Below are 22,751 nucleotides of genomic sequence, written 5' to 3' on the forward strand. Positions count from 1 at the left end.
CTGTGCTCTAACTTTGGCGGATTGCTATTTTAACAGCGCAGCACTTCTGCATTTCTCATTACAGCTGTAAAAGTGCGTGGGCAGCTCATTTACACCCATCTGTGTAGATATAAACTCCGTCGTGCTATTTTAATGGCATAGACGCAAGACATGAAAATAGACTGTTGGTGGGGTGTGAGATAGCTATGAGCATCGGACATGCCTTGTGCAGGGTGTTAGATTTTAGAGACTTTAGAGAAAGACTTTAGAGTGTATAAAGTTTTGCGCTGTCCTACTTCTTAAAACTTCATAATCACCTTCTCTCCCTTGTTTCCTCTGTCTCCATGTCTTCCCGGCATTCCCTGTAAAACAGCGACAGTCAGCCTCGTCCTCATTGGCTGAGAGATAACTTGTAAAAAGGACGATTCTCAGTGTTTCTGAGAGCGAGTACTTACTTGTTTGCCCTCGGGGCCGATGGGACCGGGCGGGCCCTGGATTGAGGAGGGAGAAACGTGTTATCATCAGAGCTTCAAAAACCCTTTATAACACCAAAACTCCTCAAATCAAAGCTACAAAAAACTCAGAGCAGCTTTATAGTGGAATTAAGAGACTCCAGCCTGCTCCGATTGTTCCGTAAGGATAAGCTAGTGCTGACACAAACAGAAAAACATAGATTTGAAATCTTAAGGGAAGCTTCTGCTTACCGACGGTCCTTTTGGACCTATGAAACCGGGTAATCCCGGCGTTCCCGTCTCGCCTTTGTTGCCAGGAAGACCCTGAGTAGCACAAAAAAATCAGAATTATCCCAAAATCCACACGGCTTAGGCCCGTCCGCACTGCGCCGCTCATTAATCGGGATTCAGGGAGATTAATACTGAGCTGGACAAAATCTGGTACAAATCTTTTGGAGGGAAAAACGCCAGAAGCAGAAGAAGAAGATGGTTATTCATACGTATATAAAAAAACTAAGTTTTGTGGGTCATTTCATTAAAAAAGCCTCAGAATTCAAGGGTAAAACAGCAAAAAAACACCAAACTGGCTACAGATCAGGATGAGTTTCTATAAGAGCATGCGGTCAGTGAACTCACCGGATTCCCAGACGCTCCAGGCTTTCCAGACGGTCCAGGCTCTCCGGGTTTACCCTTCAAAGACGAAGAGAAAGTCAAGTCAACTCTTAGTTTCTTCTACATTCCAGTTTTCAACTCACTTTCCCTACAGTCAAGTGAAAAATAGTGTAAAAGAGCTTTCTCACCGATTCTCCTCGAGGTCCTCTAACTCCTTCCAGTCCAGGAGGTCCAACTTTTCCCTAGAAGATAGAAAAACTAATTAATCAATCAACCAATCAATCAATCAATCAATCATTTTTTTAAATTCAGAGTACATTAAAGCTGGCCCTCAGTTAGAATGTAGCTGAGCCAATACATAGGGAAGGGATTAAATTAATAAAAAAAAAATAATAATTAAACAAAAAAGACCCATTATTTTAATAAGATGTATAAGATACTTTAAAATAAGGTATACAACAAATAAGAAAACAAAATAAGAAATTATTAGGAAAGTAAAAGGGAATAAATGTGATAAGAATTGAACTTTAGCATAACAAATAAAAGTAAGCACAGTAAAAATATAAAACAAAACAAAATGAAATATTTGTCTAGAGAATGGGGCTAAGTTAGCTAATAAGCTCAGCTAGCGTTACTATCCTAGCTCTGTACAGCTTTAATCTTTCAGCTAATAAACAGCCATCTATCCATCCATCCATTAATCCATCCAACCCCAGTAAGAATAAATAAAAAATAATACTTCTGTTTCCTTAGATTTCATGTTAACCATATAAAATAAAAATCCACACAGTCATTGGAAAGCTATTAGCTTAGCACTCGTTCCAATGTATTTGTTTAACGATTAGGACATGTTTTCCCAGGCTTCAAAAAATAGCAATATTAACAAATAACAGTAAAAACAGTAAACAGTAAAAAATGATTGATGATGTTTTTGTCTTTTCTTCTAAACCAGTTTACTAAATTGTAATATTAACAAATCAGTCAATTAACACCATATAATGAGAAACGTGCTGTAAGAAATTGCTGAGTTTAATAAACTCTTCATATGCTGATCTAATCTAGCAAACACAGGCAGGTCTCTGACATTCCATTTGGTTTATTCATCTTAAAATAATAACCCTACACAAATACTTAGCATTGAGCTAAGTTATTGAGCATCTTATGCTGTACATTAACTCACATCTTTTCCAGGTGGACCCTCTCGCCCAGTTGGTCCCTGTTTCCCCTCATCGCCCTGAAAGAAAGAGATGTAAATAAAATACACAAAATTACATTAAAAATCACCTGCAGCACAGTTATTTCAGGGAGCCTCCGTGTCTATGTTACCTTCTGGCTCTCTCCCTTTAGTTAGGCGGTTTTATTCAGATCTGCTTAAGTCATTAGATAGATAATCACACTCTGATAATGTTTTATATTCTCTGTTTTTTTTTATATAAATCCAGTCAAAACTAATTCCATCTCTCTGCCTTCCTCCGAGTTACTGACTGCCCACCTGTCTGACCCGATACCGATGGATGTTGGACCCTCAGACTCTCATGTCCCCTGTCCATCCAGACTGATGGAAGTTTCTGATCAGCTGCTCATCGTCCATCTTACTCTCCACTACAGATTACATCCAAGCTTACATGAACTCTAACTGCTTCCATTAGTGGCATATACTGAATATATAAAACCTATGTGGATGTATAAAGACTTTTTAAATTTTAATTTAAAAGACGTTTGACCAGTGGTAGGATGGTCCCCCCTTAAATGTGAGTCTTGGTCCTCCCAAGGTTTCTTCCTCCTCCTGCAGCTCTGAGGGAGTTTTTCCTTGCCTCCTCGCTCACTGGGGGTTCTGTATTCTGTATTTTCTATGTTTAATGTTTTGCCTGATTCTTTGGCTGCGTCCAGAAACTTTTGCTACTCCTTCTTTCCTACTCCTCCTCTCTTACTTCTCCTCTCCTACCCTGGAAGAAGGCGGAGGAATCGAGGAGAGAAGAGAAGAGAAGAGGAGGAATGGAGGGAAGGAGCTGTAATTGAGGAAATGGGACCCTTTTAGATAGGATGTTGACTAGCGATGAACTGAGCCAATCACAACGCTCACTTTCAGCACATGCCGGATACTGCCCAGCCAATCACAGCTCCTGGATAGAGCTCCAGCATACAGAAATAAAAACGAGAAATCAATAAACACAATTCCAAATTTTAGAGATCATAACTTTGACAAGCATATTAAGCTTTAAAGTGCAGCCTGATTAGCTATTGATGAAGGTTGCATATGTAAATATTAAATTATTGTAATAGTGAAATATGATGTCATTGAATGTAATAAACAAATATATAAAGTAAAGCAATATTATAATTTATAGTTTAGATAAGCTGTATATTCAGGAAAACCTATGACCCTATTTGTATATATATATATATATATATATAAATATTACAAATAGGGTCATAGGTTTTACTGAACATACAGCTTATCTAAACTATAAATTAAAATACTGTTTTACTGGCTGTTTAATTAGATAAGAAACCTAGATAATTAATACGTTTGTGACTTTTTTTTTGCGTGCTCTGTGAGCGTGGATGCAGTGATGTCATTCAAAAATCCATAAAAGTCTTCAGGAGTAGGATGCTCTCATGTATCCTCCGTTGGAAGCCTATTCGAGGTGGATATTAAGCAGCTTCTTTCGTCTCCTACGGTATTCGGACAGGTGGCGAGATGGCGTCATGGAGATGGCGTCACGGGTCACGGAGGAGAGGAGGAGGATCGGTAGGAAAAAGGAGACACTTTTGGGTTTCTGGATGCAGTCTTTGTCCTGTGATCATGTTTCTGTAAAGCTGCTTTGTGACAACACCAGTTGTTAAAAGCACTATACAAATACATTTGATTTGAGTGATTCTGAAGAAGAATCAGTGAATCCTAAATCATCTCCATCTCAGAGCTGCTCAGTCTGTGGATCTGGGCCAAGTCTGGCCTGGAACGACCTCTGAGTTCTCCTCTCCAGATGGCGTTTACACTGACAGTAACACAGGCTTATACAGCCACTGCTGTCAGGGACTAACTGCGTGTTGACGGGTTTGATGCTCTGTGTGTTTTGGCTCAACACTCAGATTATATTTCAGTCCCTCCGAGACTAAACCAAGACCGAGGACGAGGATGAAGAGTCTTTCCCATGCGCAATAATCATCAGGGATAATTGGTGAACAACAGAGGAAACTCTTGCTCTTTCTTTTGCTGGTGCAGTCCTGATGAGTGCCAGTTCCATCATAATTACTAATACTTTTTTTGATGTTTTTATTTGTTTATTTATTTGTATTTTTGTAGACTGTGCATGAAATTGACTTTTGGATTGACTGACTTCTTCTTAAAGTTTTTTGAGTAGTTGTTGCTTCTCATAACCTGGATTAGAGCATTACTCAAATATTCACTATTCACTGTATACCTGTAACTCTACCTCTTCACTACTTTACTTTAACTGATGCTCTCAAACACTTTATTAAGAGACAAGAAATTCAAGTAATTAACTCTTGATGAGTTCAGCACAGCTGTTAACTGAAAGCCTGAATTCCAGGTGACTCTGCCTATTTTACAGTATCTAAAATATAAAACATATTGTTTTTTTTTGGGTTTACTACATAATTACATATGTTTTTCTTCATAATTTGGATTCCTTTAGCATTAATCTGCAATGCAGAACATAATTAACGTGTGTCCAAACTTCATAAACACATGTTTCATCATATGTTGGTTAGTAATGCTGTTACTTATCACTGTTACTGATTATTGCTCTGTATCGTCAGAGTGTTGAAGTTAGACACAAACCTTTGATCCAGGTGGTCCAGGTTCTCCTCTGTGGCCTTTAAAGCCCTAGATGAAATAAAGAAAATGAATCAATTGTAGTTTTTAATGCACAGAACGTGGAGTGATATATTCATAATTAATAATGTTCATATTTACCGGAAGTCCCCTCAGCCCGTCTCGTCCTGGAGGTCCTGGTTCTCCCTGTTTACCCTGAAAGATTGGAGCACACCCACCTTTAAACCCTGTTTTACTGTAGTAAACTCTACTATATACAGTTTAGTTTGCAGAATAAAAGACTCTTACTGGCTCTCCTGCTTCTCCTGGCCGCCCATCTTTCCCAGGCTTTCCCATCATTCCCTATGGACATATATTATATATATATATATATATATATATATATATATATATATATATATATATATATATATATATATATATATATATATAAAACATTATATTATTTTTACTCCATCAGGATACACAATGCAGAATACATTATGTTTAGAGATCAATAAACAAGTAAACGACTGATTCTTGCTAAAAGAATCTTAAGGAAAGTTTAAGTGGGTTTATGTCTGTTGTTATTAAATGCATATGTATTGCAAGTATTGCATTATATTTTCACCATCAGTCCTGGTAGACCTGGAGGACCCTGGATGCCTGCCATTCCTTCTTTTCCCTGAAAATACATAAAAAAAACACTGAAATGGTTAAAAATGATCCATAGATAAGAAAATACTCCACTACTCCAGTTATATTTTTAGTACAAATTAAGAAACCATATATTGGAAACCAGTTTTTTTTTTAAAGGGGACATATTATACCTTTTTTACACAAGTTAGAATAGGTCTTTGTTCTGTACAAAACATGTTCATTAAGTTCTTTATATAAAATCACTTTTTCTCATAAAGAAAAAGATCTCACCAGTTCCTTTCAAAATGAGCCATTTAAGGCCATTTAATGAGCCACTTTTATGCAAATAAGCTGTTGCTGGCCACGCCCTAATTTTATGCTGAATGTTTACCACATGTTACTGTTGGATGTTGTGCTAAATGTCATGCTTAACTGCGATAGAAACACCCACAGTCAGTGGGTACAGATTCCTCCCTCAGACGAAGTCTGCTGGATAATCCTGCTGTGTGCTGTCTGAGGTTCTCAAACAAAACTATTGAAATGCTTCTTCAGCTGATCTAGTGGGTGTGGCTTTGGTGGATTTTGGGTTGACAGGTAAGGGGTGGAGCCAGGGTGGTTCTTCTATGGAGATTTACTTATTGTGATGTCACAATGAGTGAGTGTTGTATAATATGTCCCCTTTAATTTAAATTAAAAAGTTTATAGCGTCGATGTCTATTGAAAAATAAGGAAATTTACAGAAGAGAGAAAAAACCTTCTAAACTTTCAATGGAAGTCAATGTAAAAAAGAGAACATTTTAGGTTATTTTAAAGTATTTCTATTGGTCCTTTCATCAAGAAATTTTGGCACAGTGTATGAGACAACTTGTCTGTTAAAATTATGTATTAAACTAAAAATCGACAAAAATTGAGATGCTTGTTTTTCATTGGACAGTGATGAAAGCTATGCTTGGGATTTACCTTTTCACCTGGTGGTCCAGCAGGACCTACGGGTCCAGGGTTGCCATCATTACCCTGTGAAGACACAAAACAACAACATATATGATGCTACATGTGTCAGATAGAGATAGAAATGATGAAATATATGAATATTAGCTCAAAATGCAGCTCAAACTATGTTATGTGTGTGCACACTCAAGTCTAAGTAACTACATTACTTAATTTTGCCAGTTAAATCTAATTCAATCTAATTTAATGATGAGTTAAATTGAATTTCATTTCACTGCAGCAGTTTTATTGGTCACTTTATTATAAATGGGATTTCTAGAAGGACTTACAGGTTGACCCATTGTTCCAGCTGCTCCAGGATAGCCAGGTGGTCCAGGGGGTCCCTATAAACACATTAATACATACAGACAAATCTAATGTGTTGGAGAAAAGAATGAGATAAGAAAAGAATGAAATGGCTTCGGTAACTCAACTCACTTTTTCTCCTTTATCTCCAGGGGTTCCGGATGGTCCTCTGTCACCCTTCACACCCTGTGATTAAAACATATATTATATAAATGTAGATTAATATAGAAAATATCATAAACATTATTCTAAGAGTACTTAGTTGTAGATAGATGCCAATCATGGCTTTTAAAAATATCTGATCAAAATGTTATTTTTTTTTTATTAATATTTTAAATGTCCATATTCTCCATATACACTTTAATATACTACTTTTTATTTTCTACTTTATTTGTATAAAACTTTGCAGTAAAAAAAAAAAAACCCTTTGTCTGTAGTAAAGCAATGCTAGAAATGCTGCTGGAAAATAAAATCCGCATCTTCATAAAATATAAAACACAGTGGATCAACACCAGCAGATGATCAGCATGTCTCTCCAAACCATCACTGATCATCAGTAAATTTTACATTTCATTTAAAGTAAATGAAGGGAGCAGAGTCTGGAGGAAGAGTGGAGAGACACACAGTCCAAACTGCTCGAGGTCTAGTGTGAAGTTTCCACCAATCAGTGATGGTTTGGAGAGACATGCTGATCATCTGCTGGTGTTGATCCACTGTGTTTTATTATCAAGTCTAAAGTCAGTGCAGTTTTGTTTTCCCACAAAATCTTACAGCACTTCATGCTTCCCTCTGCTGCTGACAACTTTTATTAAGATGTGGATTTCATTTTCCAGCAGGATTTGGCACACTGCCCACACTGCCAAAAGTACCAAATGGTCTTACAATATAATATTCTAATTTTATATAGAGACTCTGACTTTTGGGTTTTCATTGACTGAAATCCATAACTTTAATCAATAATAAAAAAATTAAAGTAGATCACTCTGTGTTTAATACATCTATATAACATATGAGTTTCACATTTTAAAAGGAATTACTGAAATAAAGTAACTTTTCAATGATATTCTAATTTTTCCCATTTGAAGGTATTGTATGGATCTTAAGGGAGGCATTATGCTTCATAGAGTCCTATTCTATTGGCAGTTCTTCTCTACAGGACTAAGATAAGCTGTGTGTGTGTGTCTGTTAGTGTGTGTGTGTGTGTGTGTGTACCTCACCTTTGTTCCATCAGATCCTGGTGGTCCCGGGGGTCCAGTTGGCCCAGGTAAACCCTGCAAATAAAAAACAGCTTTAGTTACAATAGTGGAAAAAAGATCTTCTCTCTCTCTCTCTTCTCTCTCTCTCTCTCTCTCTCTCTCTCTTTCTCTCTCTCTCTTTCACAAACACACACACCCACACACACACCCACACACTAAATCACTGAAGTCAGGCCTTCCATCTCTGCCACATTTGGCCTCCTGTGACAGTGTGAGCTGTCACCTGTGTAATCCATCCTGGCATCCCGAGTGACACACCTCTCTCCCTCCCTCTCTCTATCCCTCCCTCTCTCTCTCTCCACACCTCTCTCAGCAGCTGCTCGCTGTCCAAAACACCCTGATACACCTTTACCCCCCTCTACTCCCCCAGTCCCTCACTGTTCATCACAGCACAGCTTCTGTTAGGAATGAAAACGCTGTTCTGTAAGTTTAATATAGAGAATAATCACAGCATCACCTGATATCCGTCCTGCCCGTTCTTTCCTGGAGGTCCAGTAAGGCCTTTGTCTCCTGGAGGTCCGGGTATTCCTGGGGGTCCAGCTGGTCCAGGAGGGCAGTCTGAGCAGATTCCCTAAGAGTTATAAATAAGTTAGATTAATACAAATATAATATACAGTAAATGGAGGATGGATGGGTGGAGAGATGGATAGATGGATGGATAAGTGAAACAATAGATGAATGGATAGATGCACTGTATGCATGATGAATAGTTATAAAAATAGATGAAGAGATAGACAGGATAAATGGATGGAAAGATAGACAGATGGGTGCCTGGATAGAAGGACACATGCATTGATGGACGGATGTATGCATATACTATATAGGTGGATGATGAATGGATGGATTTATGCATTGATGGAAGGATGTGTGCATATACTGTATGTATGTATGTACGGATGGATTGATGGATGGATGTGTGATTATATATTTTATGGATTGATTGATTGGTGGAAAGATGGACAGGTGTATGAAAATGTATGAATAGATAGATTGATGGACTGGTTGAAAGATGGACAGATCGATGGATGGACATGAATATGTTGTATGAATATGGTTGGATGGATGGATCCATTAATGAAAGGATATATGCATATATTGGATGGATGGATGGGTAAAAAAGATGGACAGGTGCATGAATATTGGTGGGTAGATGGATGGATGAATGGATGGATGGAATAATGCATTGATGAACGGATTTATGCATATTATGTATCCATTGATGGATGAATGGATGGGGGGATGGATGCATTAGTTGAATAATCTAAGCAGATACTGTATTTATGGATGGATGGATTGATGGAAAAAACAATAAAGGTATAAATGTGGTTAAAGGATGGATGCATTAATGAATGAATAAATGACTGAATGAATGAATGCATATTTTATATAGATAGATAGATAGATTCTGCTCTCTCAAAAACTCCCGGAAACTATTTGCTACCCTCCGCCTCCTCCTCCGGCTACATGCCTTACGGATGAAACACTTGCCTCATTCTTTACTGGCAAAGTGGCGGCCATCAGCAACCAGTTTACTGATGCACAATGTAGCAGTCCTACTACATCCTCTACTGCCCGGTGTCCCTCCACCGAAGGCGTTGCTTTCTCCTCGTTCGCTCCTCTCACTGAGAACGAGACACTGGCTCTCCTAACACGTAGCCGCCCTACTACGTGTCCACTTGACCCAATTCCTTCAGACCTTCTGCAAACTATCGCACCTGCAATCGTTCCGGCTATCACTTACACGATCAATGCCTCTTTAACTTCTGGTGTATTCCCGACTGCTTTCAAACAAGCACATGTTACACCACTGCTTAAAAAGCCTTCTCTCAACCCCGCCCAGGTTGATAACTACAGACCGGTCTCACTGCTACCCTTTCTCTCAAAAACACTAGAAAGAGCAGTTCTAAATCAGGTCTCTGGCTTCCTCTCCCAGAATGACCTTCTGGACCAGAACCAATCTGGGTTCAAGAAAGGACACTCTACCGAGACGGCTCTGTTGTCTGTGACTGAAGCGTTGAAAACTGCCAGAGCTGCAGGTCAGTCCTCAGTGCTCATTCTGCTGGACCTCTCGGCTGCTTTTGACACAGTCAACCATGACTTCCTCCTAACTATACTCTCGAACATGGGGATCTCAGACAATGTGCTGTCATGGTTTAGATCGTACCTCACTGGGCGCTCGTTCAAGGTGTCGTGGCAAGGACAGCTGTCCTCAGCCCGCTCCTTATCCACTGGGGTTCCCCAAGGTTCGGTACTGGGACCCCTTCTCTTCTCCATATACACCACCTCTCTTGGTCAGGTTGTCCGCTCACACGGATTTTCCTACCATTGCTTTGCGGATGACACCCAGCTATACCTGTCGTTCTCACCTGAAGATCACTCAATCTCTGCACGGATATCGCAGTGTCTCTCTGACATATCCTCATGGATGAAGGAGCATCACCTTCAATTAAATCTCTCAAAGACTGAACTTCTGGTTATACCAGCAAAACCATCTTTTCAACACAACTTCTCTATAAGTATCGACTCTCTCTCTCTCTCACCGACAAAGGTTGCTAGGAACCTGGGTGTTCTGGTTGATGACCAACTCTCCTTCACGCACCATGTGGCCTCGGTTGCTCGGTCCTGCCGCTTTGCGCTCTATAACATCCGAAAAATTAGACCGTTCTTGACGCAACAGGCCACCCAACTCCTGGTGCAAGCGGTCGTCATCTCACGCCTCGACTACTGCAATGCCCTGCTAACTGGCCTCCCGGCCTGTGTAGTAAAACCACTCCAGATGATCCAGAACGCAGCAGCACGTCTGGTCTTCAACCAGCCAAAACGGGCACATGTCACCCCGCTGCTCATTGAGCTCCACTGGCTACCAGTTGATGCTCGCATCAAATTCAAAGCTCTTACAATCGCCTACAAGGTGATGACAGAACAGGCTCCTTCCTACCTGCACTCGCTCCTGAAGGCTTACGCTACCTCCCGGCCGCTGCGCTCCTCCAGTGAACGTCGCCTCGCTTTGCCAAACATTCACACAAAGCAATCCCGACTGTTCTCATACAGAGTTCCCCAATGGTGGAACAAACTACCTTCCACTACCAGATCAGGAGAATCTCTCACTATCTTTAAGAAACTCCTGAAGACAGAGCTCTTCAAAGAGAACTTACTCTCCTAACACCTCTAACTAACTAACTACTTCTAACCTCATTTCCTTCTTCCCCTCCTTCACTCCTCTATCCTATTATTCCCCTTTGACCTCCTTTTATCCCTATCCAAAGATGTTTTACTTTTAAACTTATTTTACATTGTACTTGACTATTGTAAGTCGCTTTGGACAAAAGCGTCTGCCAAATGTAATGTAATGTAATGTAATGTAAAAGATAGATAGATAGATAGATAGATAGATAGATAGATAGATAGATAGATAGATAGATAGATAGATAGATAGATAGAGGATGTGTGCATATAGATGGATGGATGAATTGATGGATTGGTGGAAAGACAAACAGTTATATGAACATAAGTTAATGGATGGATGGATGGACTGATAGTGGATAGATGGATGGATTAGTGGACAGATGGATGAATAAATGGATGGATAGTTCTGCATATAGATAAATGGATGGGTGCATAAAGGAGATATAGAGTAACGTGTGTACGATGTACATAAGGATGCATGAGTGTAAGAGAGTTGAATGAAAGATAAGAGAGTTTGTATGGAGTGATAAAAGAGTGTATAGATGTATAAATGGATGGGGGATGAATGAGTGAGTGTGTATACAGGTGCTGTTCAACGAATTAGAATAATTTGAAATGCAATCATGAAATTCTTTGAATGCATTTTTTGTGCAGAAAGCAAATCAGGTGTTCACCGCACCTGTCCTACTCGTTAGACTAATCACAGAACTCGTTACCTGGAAAAAAATTTGCTCAGCTGAGCTTTCCAAAAGGCCCATTTAGGCCATTTAACTGTGACACTGTTGTTTTATTGAATTAGAATAATGGAGAAACCGTTTCATTGAATTAGAATAAATGCTCAAATTTTTGTTTTCTGTGAAGAGTGTTCACTGTGCAGTATAAAGTCAGGGTTGAGTAGAATTTCTAAGTTGTAAAATCAATCATGGGTAAGCAGCGCGACCTCTCAACCGGAATAGTGGCTCAAATTCAAGCCCTTCGCCAACAAGGCTTGACCCAAACTAAAATTGCTGAGCAGCTCGGCATCAGCCAGTCTTCCGTCTGCAAAGCTCTCAACAAAAACTGCAGCAAGCACAGCAACTGTTCCGGCGTCCGAAAAACTTCTGCTCGCGACAACAAGCAGCTGAGAAAGATCGCAGTCAGCAACCGGTTCAAGTCCACTTCCGAGCTCACCGACTTGTGGAACAAGCAGACCGGCGCTGACGTCTCCAGATCAACCACTTACCGTCGTCTGCGCGAACTCGGCTTCAAATCTCGCGTTCCAGCAGTAAAACCGATGCTGAACAAGAAACAAATGGAGAAACGGTTGAAGTGGGCCAAAGAACACGGCGAGTGGACTGCTGAAGACTGGCAGAAAGTGGTCTTCAGTGACGAATCACGCTTCTGCATCTCCTTCGGTGACCAAGGTCCTCGTGTCTGGCGTCGTGGTGGCGAAACCTACAACCACGAGTGCTTGAAAAGATCCGTCAAGTTTCCCCAGAGCGTTATGGTCTGGGGATGCATGTCCGCTCGAGGTGTAGGGAAACTCTGCTTCCTCAAGAAGACTGTCAATGCTGCCGTATATCAAGATGTTCTGGAAACGTTCCTGATTCCGACTGTTGAGGAACAGTTCGGCGAAGAAGACTTCATATTTCAACAGGATCTTGCACCGGATCATGCGGCAAAGTCGACCAAAGATTGGTTCACTAAAAAACAGCTTGAAGTTTTGGCATGGCCGGCCAACTCGCCTGACCTCAATGTCATTGAAAACCTTTGGGCCATCGTCAAGCGGAAAATTCGCGACAGAAAGCCTACTACGCTGGACCAACTGAAGCAGAACATCGCCACTGCCTGGGAAGCTGTGAGTGCGGAAACTTGCGACAAGCTGGTCAAATCGATGCCGCAGAGACTTCAGGCAGTCATACAAGCCAAGGGGGCAGCCACAAAATACTGAGAAAGTGATGATTGTAATTATAATAAAAATTATTCTAATTCAATGAAACGGTTTCTCCATTATTCTAATTCAATAAAACAACAGTGTCACAGTTAAATGGCCTAAATGGGCCTTTTGGAAAGCTCAGCTGAGCACATTTTTTTCCAGGTAACGAGTTCTGTGATTAGTCTAACGAGTAGGACAGGTGCGGTGAACACCTGATTTGCTTTCTGCACAAAAAATGCATTCAAAGAATTTCATGATTGCACTATTTCAAATTATTCTAATTCGTTGACCAGCACCTGTATGTGTATAGAAGCTGTATGAGTAAATGTTTACCTTCAGGTCGATTTTGGATGGATCTGCATCTTTACCCTGAAGGAGGAAATGAAAGTGGTGAGAAATCAATCAGATCTGCAGGTCGGTTCTGTCTAACCTCAAACCCGTCAATACCGACCCATTACCCTCACTGACAGCAGCACTGACAGCAGCACTGACAGCAGCACTGACAGCAGCACTGGCAGCAGAACCAGCACTCAGCAATAACAGCTGTCAGTGCTGCTGATGCTGAAACTGAGACTGACACACCATCACTCACCGGCTCTCCTGGAGAACCTTTCTCTCCGGGCCTTCCTGGCAAACCCTGAACACACACACACACACACACACACACACACAAACATTACTCTTAACATTTTAAAGATACACAGTATGGAGAAAAATACTGGGACAGTTGTTGGTGCCACTTTAAAATAAGACTACCCTCATAAAGGGTTTATAAATGGTTTATAACTTCAACAGTCTTTAGTCAATAGCCACTTTGTTTCCATCCATCTCTGGGTGCTTTTTAAAGTTTGTTTAGGGTCATTGTCATGCTGGAAGACCCACAACCTAGGACAATCCAGAAGGGTTTTGGCTCAATTCTGTACATTTGGGTAAACTGTAGTCCATCTTTCTTATGTTGTTACTTTAGCAGAGGCTCCCTCCTAGGTCTTCTGCATAGTGTTTCATTTTGTTCAAATGAACGAGGGATAGTTTGCACTGACACTGATGCACCCTGAGCCTGCAGTACAGCTTGAATTTCATTGGAACTTGATTGGGGCTTCATTTTTTTATTAATTCCACGTACAGGAAGGTTAAATATGGTTAACAATGCAGTAAGTCGTAAACTTCTTGATTATATTCATGCACACCATGGACAGAGGAGCATCAACATCTCTGGAGATGGACTTGTAACATTGAGATTTTTTATATTTTTCCCCAATTTTGGTTCTGTTCTCCATTTTTTATGATTTTTTTTTTGTTCAATTATTTGTCCTGCATTAGTATTGTTTGCATTCAGGGCTTACGTTGTGTCCTGCGGGTCCCTCAGGGCCTGGCATTCCTGGAGCTCCTCTCGCCCCCTGCAGCAGAACAGTAGCATTAAGGTTAGAGGAATAAAAAGTGGTATAAAAAGTTCAGGATTTGATTGATAGATAACAAATTTCTCACCACAGCTCCTAATGGGCCAGGGGGTCCTGGGGGTCCCTGTAGAAGAAGATACAAAATGCAAATTACTGAGTAAATTCAACGAATCAGACAGGTCTAGGCACAATTTAAAGGTCTCCTTTCACTCAAATAACTTGTTCTTTGTGAAATGCAGTAGGTCTCTCTGAGTTGTTTATGATGCTGCACATGAAACTATTGAAACTCTGAAAATATATTTATATATATTGAATTATATATATATATATATATATATATATATATATATATATATATATATATATATATATATATATATTGTGGTGAATGGAATTATTGTATATTATATATATTGTGGGGAAGGACAGTTCTGGTGGAAACAGGAGAGTTGAGGTGCACATTGAATTCTGCCGTGATTTGATCAGCCGTGGTTTTATGTTTTTTTGGATACAATCCGGGTTAGCACCCGAACATCCCTTTCAGACAGCTTCCTCTTACAGTGTCCACAGTTAATCCTGTTGGATGTGGTTGGTCCTTCTTGGTTGTATATATATATATATATATATATATATATATATATATATATATATATATATCTGCACTTGAACCTCAAAGGAGAGATTTAAGTGAAACCAGAATAAAAGTGAACATAGTTTTGAACCATTTCTTTGTCATCTGTAATTTGAATTCCAGTAGGAGGAAACAAATCGAATCGAAATCGATTTTTTTTTTTTTTTTTTGTCAAACAGGAAAAGCCCTGTGTCTATGTCAACCCGTGAGTTCCTGGCCCCGCCCACCTCAGCACAGAGATAAAGCCGGGCTGCAGCAGAGCCAAACATTGCATAGACAGTATGTGAACAATATGTATGATGTGTGAGTGTTGTGGACATACTGATGGTCCAGTAGTTCCTTCTCCTGCAGGACCTCTGGCTCCTGGCATCCCCTGCATTCCTGGATTACCTGGTGGGCCCTACAACACACACATAACACACACACACACACACCTTAAAATCACATGCATTAAAATACAGTTGGACAATGCATCAAATTTAATATTTGCTACCTGGAATTTGCTACACAGGAAATTTGGCAGTGTTAAATCAACACTGTTAGTGTTAAATCAACATTTATTAGTGTTAAACTTTACACTCTCAGTGTTAATTTAACACTAACAGTGTTGATTTAACACTGCCAAATTTCCTGTGTACCTGGATTGTGTTGCTAGATGGATGCTGTGGTATTCCAGACGGTTACTTTTGTGTTTCTATGTAGCTAATATTGCCTAGGTGGATGCTAGGGTATCCCAGGTGATTACTCTGGTGTTGCTAGATATCTTATATGGTGTGAATAGATGGATGCTTTGGCTTGTGGCTACACTGGAGTTACAAGGTAGCTGATTTGGTCTAGCTTGGTGGGTGCTATGGTATCTCAGGTGGTTTATTTGCTGTTGCTAGGTAGCTGAAATTGTGTCACTAGATGAATGCTGTGGTATCCCAGACAGTTACTTTGGTGTTAATCCGTAGCTGATGTTGCCTAAGTGGATGCCACAGTATCTCAGGTGGTTACTCTGGTTTTCCTAGGTAGATCAAATGGTGTAGCTTGTTGGATGCTATGGTGTCCCAGGTGGGTACTTTGGTGTTTCTAGGTAGATTAAATGCTGTAGCTAGGTGGACACTATGTTATCCCAGGTGGTTTTTCTGGTGTTGTTAGGTAGCTGCTCTGGTCTGGCTACGTGGATTTAATGGTATTCCAAGTGGTTACTTTGGTGTTGTTAGTTAGCTGACATGGTGCATGAATAGATATGAATAACGTTTTTTTTTTTTTTTAAGTGATGTTACCTTCAGTCCTTGAGGTCCAGGCATGCCTGGTTGTCCCGTATCCCCCTGTAATTAGAGAAGATAAATTACAACGCAAGCTGTGATTCTTCTTCTTCTTCACACCACACACACACACACACTGTAGTACAAACAGTATCTCCACAAACATGCCGTTGCCTGCAGCAGAGCCCCTCCCTAACACCTGCAGCTCGATCCCACTTCCTCATTATTTTAATGGGAGTGATTAAAGAGCGGTCGGAGCGCCGCTGGGTTTTACAGCACAATCAGCACACTGGAGTGGAAAGAACCCACACAGACCTGGAACTGGGAATACACTCGCTCTGCCAGTACAGAGGGATACGCATGTAAAAGCTGATTACAGACTAAAATAAAACACACTGTTGATTTGCGTGAAACAGGACGTGTTTACAGCACAAGAACTACAACTATACTCAATTCCATGTCTTATTTGTACCCATCCTCTGGTTTCTGAGCGTCATCCTTTAAAGTGGTTGAAATTCTTCCCCTTAAAATCAGAACAACCCTTTAAGAAACAATACGCCATCAAAATACATAAATAACATGTAGCTACGTGGATGCTATGGTATCACAGGTTGATACTTTTCGTTTCTAGTAGCTGTTATTGTCTAGCATAGTGGATGCTATGGTATTCCAGGTAGTTACTCTGTTTTTTTTTCCAATTAGCTGATATGGTGTGAATAGATTGTTGCTATGGTATCTGGTGTTGCTAGGTTCCGAATATCGTCTAGGTGGATGATATAGTATTGCAGGTGGTTACTTTGGTGTTTTTAGGTAGCTGATATTGTCTAGGTGGGTGCTATGGTTTCCCAAGCGGCTACACTGGTGTTGTTAGGAAGCTGATATAGTCTAGTTTGGTGGATGCTATGGTATCTCAGGTAGTTACTCTGGTTTTCCTAAGTAGCTGATATGGTGTGAATAGATGGTTGCTATGGTATCTGGTTATGCTAGGTAGTGAATATTGTCTGGGTGGCTGATATAGTATTGCAGGTGGGTACTTTGGTCTTTTTATGTAGCTGAGATTGTATAGGTGGGTGCTATGGTTTCCCAAGTGGCTACACTGGTGTTGTTAGGAAGCTGACATAATCTAGCTTGGTGGATGCTATGGTATCCCTGGTGGTTACTTTGTTGTTTTTAGGTAGCTGATATTGTCTCGGTGGGTGCACTGGTTTCCCAAGTGGCTACACTGGTGTTGTTAGGAAGCTGATATAGTCTAGTTTGGTGGATGCTATGGTATCCCAGGTAGTTACTCTGGTTTTCCTAAGTAGCTGATATGGTGTGAATAGATGGTTGCTATGGTATCTGGTTATGCTAGGTAGTGAATATTGTCTGGGTGGTTGATATAGTATTGCAGGTGGGTACTTTGGTCTTTTTATGTAGCTGAGATTGTCTAGGTGGGTGCTATGGTTTCCCAAGTGGCTACACTGGTGTTGTTAGGAAGCTGACATAATCTAGCTTGGTGGATGCTATGGTATCCCTGGTGGTTACTTTGTTGTTTTTAGGTAGCTGATATTGTCTCGGTGGGTGCACTGGTTTCCCAAGTGGCTACACTGGTGTTGTTAGGAAGCTGATATAGTCTAGTTTGGTGGATGCTATGTTATCCCAGGTAGTTACTCTGGTTTTCCTAAGTAGCTGACATGGTGTGAATAGATGGTTGCTATGGTATCTGGTGTTGCTAGGTAGTGAATATTGTCTGCGTGGCTGATATAGTATTGCAGGTGGTTCCTTGGTGTTTTTAGGTAGCTGATTTTGTCTAGGTGGGTGCATTGGTTTCCCAAGTGGCTACACTGGTGTTGTTTGGAAGCTGATATAGTCTAGTTTGGTGGATACTATGGTATCCCTGGTGGTTACTTTGGTGTTTTAGGTAGCTTATATTGTCTAGGTGGGTGCTATGGTCTCCCAAGTGGCTACACTGGTGTTGTTAGGAAGCTGATATAGTCTAGCTTGGTGGAAGCTATAGTATCCTTGGTGGTTACTCTGGTGTTTTTAGGAAGCTGATATGGTCTAGCTTGGTGGATGCTATGGTATCCCAGTTGGTTACACTGGTGTTAATAGGTAGCTAAAATGACGTGGAAAGGTGGATACTATGGTATCCCAGGTAGTTACTCTTGTTTTCCTAGGTAGCTGATAAGGTCTGGTTAAGTGGGTGCAATGGTATCCCAGGTGATTTCTTTGGGGTTAGTAGGTAGCTGAAATGGCGTAGCTAGGGGGATGCTATGGTATCCTAGGTAATTACTCCAGTTTTGCTAGGTAGTTGATATCTTCTGTCTTTGGTGATGCTATAGTATCCCAAGTGGCAATGTTGGTGTTTCTAGGTAACTGATATTGTCTGGCTAGGTGGATCCTATGGTATCCTAGGTGGTTACTCTGATTTTGCTAGATAGCTGAAATGGAGTAGATAGGTGGATGCTATGGTATCCCAGGTGGTTACTTTGGTGTTTCTAGGCAGCTGATATGGTGTAGCACGATGGATGCTATGGTATCCCAGGTGGTTACTTTGTTGTTTCTAGGTAGCTGATATTGTCTAGCTTGGTGGATGCTATGGTATCTTAGGTTATTTATCTGGTTTTGCCAGATAGCTGATATGGTCTAGCTTGGTGGATGATCTGGTATCTCAGGTTGTTTCTCTAGTTAAAAGTTGGATGCTATGGTCTCCTAGCTGGTTACTCTGGTGTTGTTAGGTACATTAGCTAAAATTCTCTGGCTAGGTGGATGCTACGGAATCCTGAGCGATTACTCTGGTTTTCCTAATTAACTGATTATGTCTGGCTAGGCGGATGCTATGGTATCCTGTGCGGTTACTCTGGTTTTCCTAAGTAGCTGATTATGTCTGGCTAGGCGGATGCTATGGTATCCTGTGTGGTTACTCTGGTTTCGATAGGTAGTCGATATGGCCTGTCTTGATGGATGCTATGGTATCCTAGGTGGTTACTCTGGTGTTGTTAGGTACAGTAGCTAAAATTCTCTGGCTAGGTGTATGCTACGGTATTCTGTGCGGTTACTCTGGTTTTCCTAAGTAGCTGATTATGTCTGGCTAGGCGGATGCTATGGTATCCTGTGTGGTTACTCTGGTTTTCCTAAGTAGCTGATTATGTCTGGCTAGGCGGATGCTATGGTATCCTGTGTGGTTACTCTGGTTTCGATAGGTAGTCGATATGGCCTGTCTTGATGGATGCTATGGTATCCTAGGTGGTTACTCTGGTGTTGTTAGGTACAGTAGCTAAAATTCTCTGGCTAGGTGTATGCTACGGTATTCTGTGCGGTTACTCTGGTTTTCCTAAGTAGCTGATTATGTCTGGCTAGGCGGATGCTATGGTATCCTGTGTGGTTACTCTGGTTTCGATAGGTAGTTGATATGGCCTGGCTTGATGGATGCTATGGTATCCTAGGTGGTTGCTCTGGTGTTGCAAGGAAACTGATATATGAGTCAGTCTGACATATTTTACTACTCTGTAATAAGTGTAAAAGTGATATGGTGGTTATGAGGTTCTAAAAAAGTGACAGCCAAAAAAAAGCCAAAATTGTCATTAAACGTAAGTTAATTGATTAATTAAAACAATGCTGATTTCATACCTTCACTCCATCTTTGCCCTTCCCAGGCAATCCGATTTCACCTCTTAGACCAGGCTCTCCGACTGAACCCGGTGGACCTGGAGGACCATCTTTTCCTGCATCTCCCTGCAGAGCAAAGTAAGAATTTTATTTATTTATTTATCGATTTTTGTTTAGCCTCAGCTTGGGTGCACTTCTCGTTTTTTCTTATCTTTATTTTAAAGTTTTTTTTTTCTTATCTCCTGGAGCGCCTTGTTTTACTAAAGCAGGTTAATGCAGCTTTCTGGGGTTGATCTGATAGTGCTTGTGGTTATTTTTTTATTTCTGTGGAATCAATGCCAACAGTAGTAGTATGGAGGTTTTTATCAGCTCTGAATATGGGAATGTGGCTCAGTGGGTTGGGTTAGAAAACCTGAATCTGGGGGGTCTACTGGTTTAGTATCTGATTGGGGTTGCTCAGGTATGATAAATTAAACCCAGAGATGACTTTTTAAGCCAATTAAAAGTTGAATAACTCAGTCAATAAGTCAAAGTTTCATGACTTTTTGACTATGCAAAAGCTTAGGGCAGGTTTATGGCAGGTTTTGCTTTTAGATGGTTTCAGATGGTTTAAGATGGTCTTTGATGGTCAAACGGGTTGATTGTCAAGCTGCTCATCCTGTTGAATTGTTATTTGGATATGCTCGGTCATACTGGTCATGTTGATTGATTAGCTTGGTCTTGATTGGTCCCATTGGTTGATCACAACTTAGTGTAAAGGTCAAGCTAGTAGATCAGTTTGGAGATTCTGCTCAAACTGGTGGATCAAACTGGTGATGTTTATTCCAGTAGGTCAATTAATCTTGTCACTAATCTTAACAAGTTAAGCCAGCTTAAGCTGAACAGACTGTTTTTTTTTTCAACAGGGTAGTCACATTCCCTCTTCGATCAATAAAGTACCTATCAATCAATTAATAAATTAATGAATAATCAATTAATTGAAGTGTTCTTTCCCTGCACTTTTCACCCCAGCCTTCATTTGCCATTCTTTTTGTAGGTCACTTCATATCAACCTGTGTAGCCAATCTCCAGACCTGAACCTTTATTAAAACCCTCTGAAACATTATCAATTAATTAATAAAACTATCCATTAATAAATGAAAGCAGACAAATTATAATTAGCTATATTTAGTGTGAGTTCCAGTGCCCCCCTCTACTGAGAGCATTCAGCTGAAAATGTATTAAATCCAATAAAAAGACTGACTCTAATTGTAAGTCCTCTACTTCACCAGTGTTGAAGATAAAGCCTCCTGCTGTTATACTGGTGACAGTAATGAAGGCCATTGTGTTACTGTGCCAAAGAACATCCAGTGCCCTATTGTTCCTTTTATTACCGCCATTCGTCCTGCAGAGCTCCGATTAGCAAGCAGCCGACCCTCCAGAGCACGATATATATCCTGAAAACTCCAGTATGTGTCTGATATGCTTGTATTTACAGGAATTTCTTTATTTAGTGCTTTTAAGTTGTTTAAGATGTTATATTTATAAAATATTTTTAAAACAGAGATGCTTAAGAAATAAAACAGAAGTCAAAATGACTGAATTTCAATAAAAACTCTAACCATTAAACAATTAGAGGTTGGGCAAAGCTAAAAAATTGGACTCATTTGAGAACACAATCTTACTCCAGTTCTCTAAAGTCCAGATCTTAAAGGACTTCTGGAAACTTCAGCCTGGTTCTTCTTTGCTTATCATTGATGAAGGGCTTTACAGGATCATTTTTCACACGGTTCTTTCCCTGCACTTCACCCCAGCTTCCATTTGCCATTCTTTTTGTAGGTCACCTGAAGTCAACCTGTGGTTACCAATTGACATTTTAATAGATCGACGGTCTAACTCCAGACCTGAACCCTTGTTAAAAACCTCTAGAATATAATCAAGATGAAGATGGATGGTCACAAATCATCAAACACTGCTGAACTGGTTGTTTTTTTTTGTGCTAGGAGTGGCAAAATGTCACCTAAAAGCAGTGTGTAAGACTGGTGCAGGAGAACATGATGCCAAGATGCATGAAAACTGTGATTATAAATCAGGGTTTTTCTAATATTTTCAAATATCGATTTCTGAAGTCTTAAAACATTAGTATTGGGGAGGCGCCAAATGGTCTAGCAGTCTAAAGCTCTGCCGCTATGTACTGGAAATTGCTGGTTCGAATCCCGGTCATGCAGCTTGCCATCAGCCGCTTAAGCCCTGAGAGAGCACAATTGGCCTTGCTCTCTCTGGGTGGGTACAGTAGTAGATGGTGCTCTTTCCCCTCATCACTCCTAGGGTGATGTGGATCAGCACAAGGCTGCGTCTGTGAGCTGATGTATCAGAACCGAGTCGCTGCACTTTCCTCCGAGCGTTAGCACTGTGATTCTACTCGGTAATGCTGCATCGGCAGCAGTTCAAAAAGAAAAGAGGCGGAATCTGACTTCACATGTATCGGAGGAGGCGATGTTTGGCTTGTGTTGCATTGTCTTAATAGTTGAAAATAAAAATGGCATAATAAAATGAAAACCGATTAATTCAGACCTTCTCTCCTCTTTGTCCTGCTATGCCAGGTGGTCCGATACTGCCTGGGATTCCCTGAGAGACAAAAGAACAGTGGTTAATAGTAGTAGCAATTAATAATTAAAGTCCAGTTAGTTACACCATATAAAGATCAATATATGACAGATATACTGAGCCATCCATGTAAACTTTTTTTTACTGAACTTTACAGATATTGTAAGGTTTATGCTTAATATAGCCTGA

At 40.4% G+C, this 22,751-nt stretch overlaps 1 protein-coding gene across 2 annotated transcripts in view; it reads right to left on the reverse strand.

The window, feature by feature from the left end:
* The window catches only part of col22a1 (collagen, type XXII, alpha 1), a 140,726-nt gene that overhangs the window by 8,712 nt on the left and 109,263 nt on the right, over positions 1-22,751 (reverse strand). For both annotated transcript variants that reach the window (XM_049474911.1, XM_049474910.1), the window contains 23 exons: positions 22,530-22,583; positions 19,998-20,102; positions 16,407-16,451; positions 15,461-15,538; positions 14,596-14,631; positions 14,454-14,507; positions 13,703-13,747; positions 13,444-13,479; positions 8,467-8,580; positions 7,971-8,024; positions 6,886-6,939; positions 6,738-6,791; positions 6,421-6,474; positions 5,453-5,506; positions 5,131-5,184; positions 4,984-5,037; positions 4,849-4,893; positions 2,224-2,277; positions 1,232-1,285; positions 1,068-1,121; positions 684-755; positions 435-470; positions 297-341 (listed from right to left, as the gene is read on the reverse strand). In XM_049474911.1, coding sequence (XP_049330868.1) covers positions 297-341; positions 435-470; positions 684-755; positions 1,068-1,121; positions 1,232-1,285; positions 2,224-2,277; positions 4,849-4,893; positions 4,984-5,037; positions 5,131-5,184; positions 5,453-5,506; positions 6,421-6,474; positions 6,738-6,791; positions 6,886-6,939; positions 7,971-8,024; positions 8,467-8,580; positions 13,444-13,479; positions 13,703-13,747; positions 14,454-14,507; positions 14,596-14,631; positions 15,461-15,538; positions 16,407-16,451; positions 19,998-20,102; positions 22,530-22,583 — 1,305 coding nt within the window. The remainder of the gene's footprint in view (positions 1-296; positions 342-434; positions 471-683; positions 756-1,067; positions 1,122-1,231; positions 1,286-2,223; positions 2,278-4,848; positions 4,894-4,983; positions 5,038-5,130; positions 5,185-5,452; positions 5,507-6,420; positions 6,475-6,737; positions 6,792-6,885; positions 6,940-7,970; positions 8,025-8,466; positions 8,581-13,443; positions 13,480-13,702; positions 13,748-14,453; positions 14,508-14,595; positions 14,632-15,460; positions 15,539-16,406; positions 16,452-19,997; positions 20,103-22,529; positions 22,584-22,751) is intronic.

This window comes from Astyanax mexicanus, chromosome 2 (genome assembly GCF_023375975.1).
Source record: "Astyanax mexicanus isolate ESR-SI-001 chromosome 2, AstMex3_surface, whole genome shotgun sequence".
Classification (NCBI taxonomy): Eukaryota; Metazoa; Chordata; class Actinopteri; order Characiformes; family Acestrorhamphidae; genus Astyanax; species Astyanax mexicanus.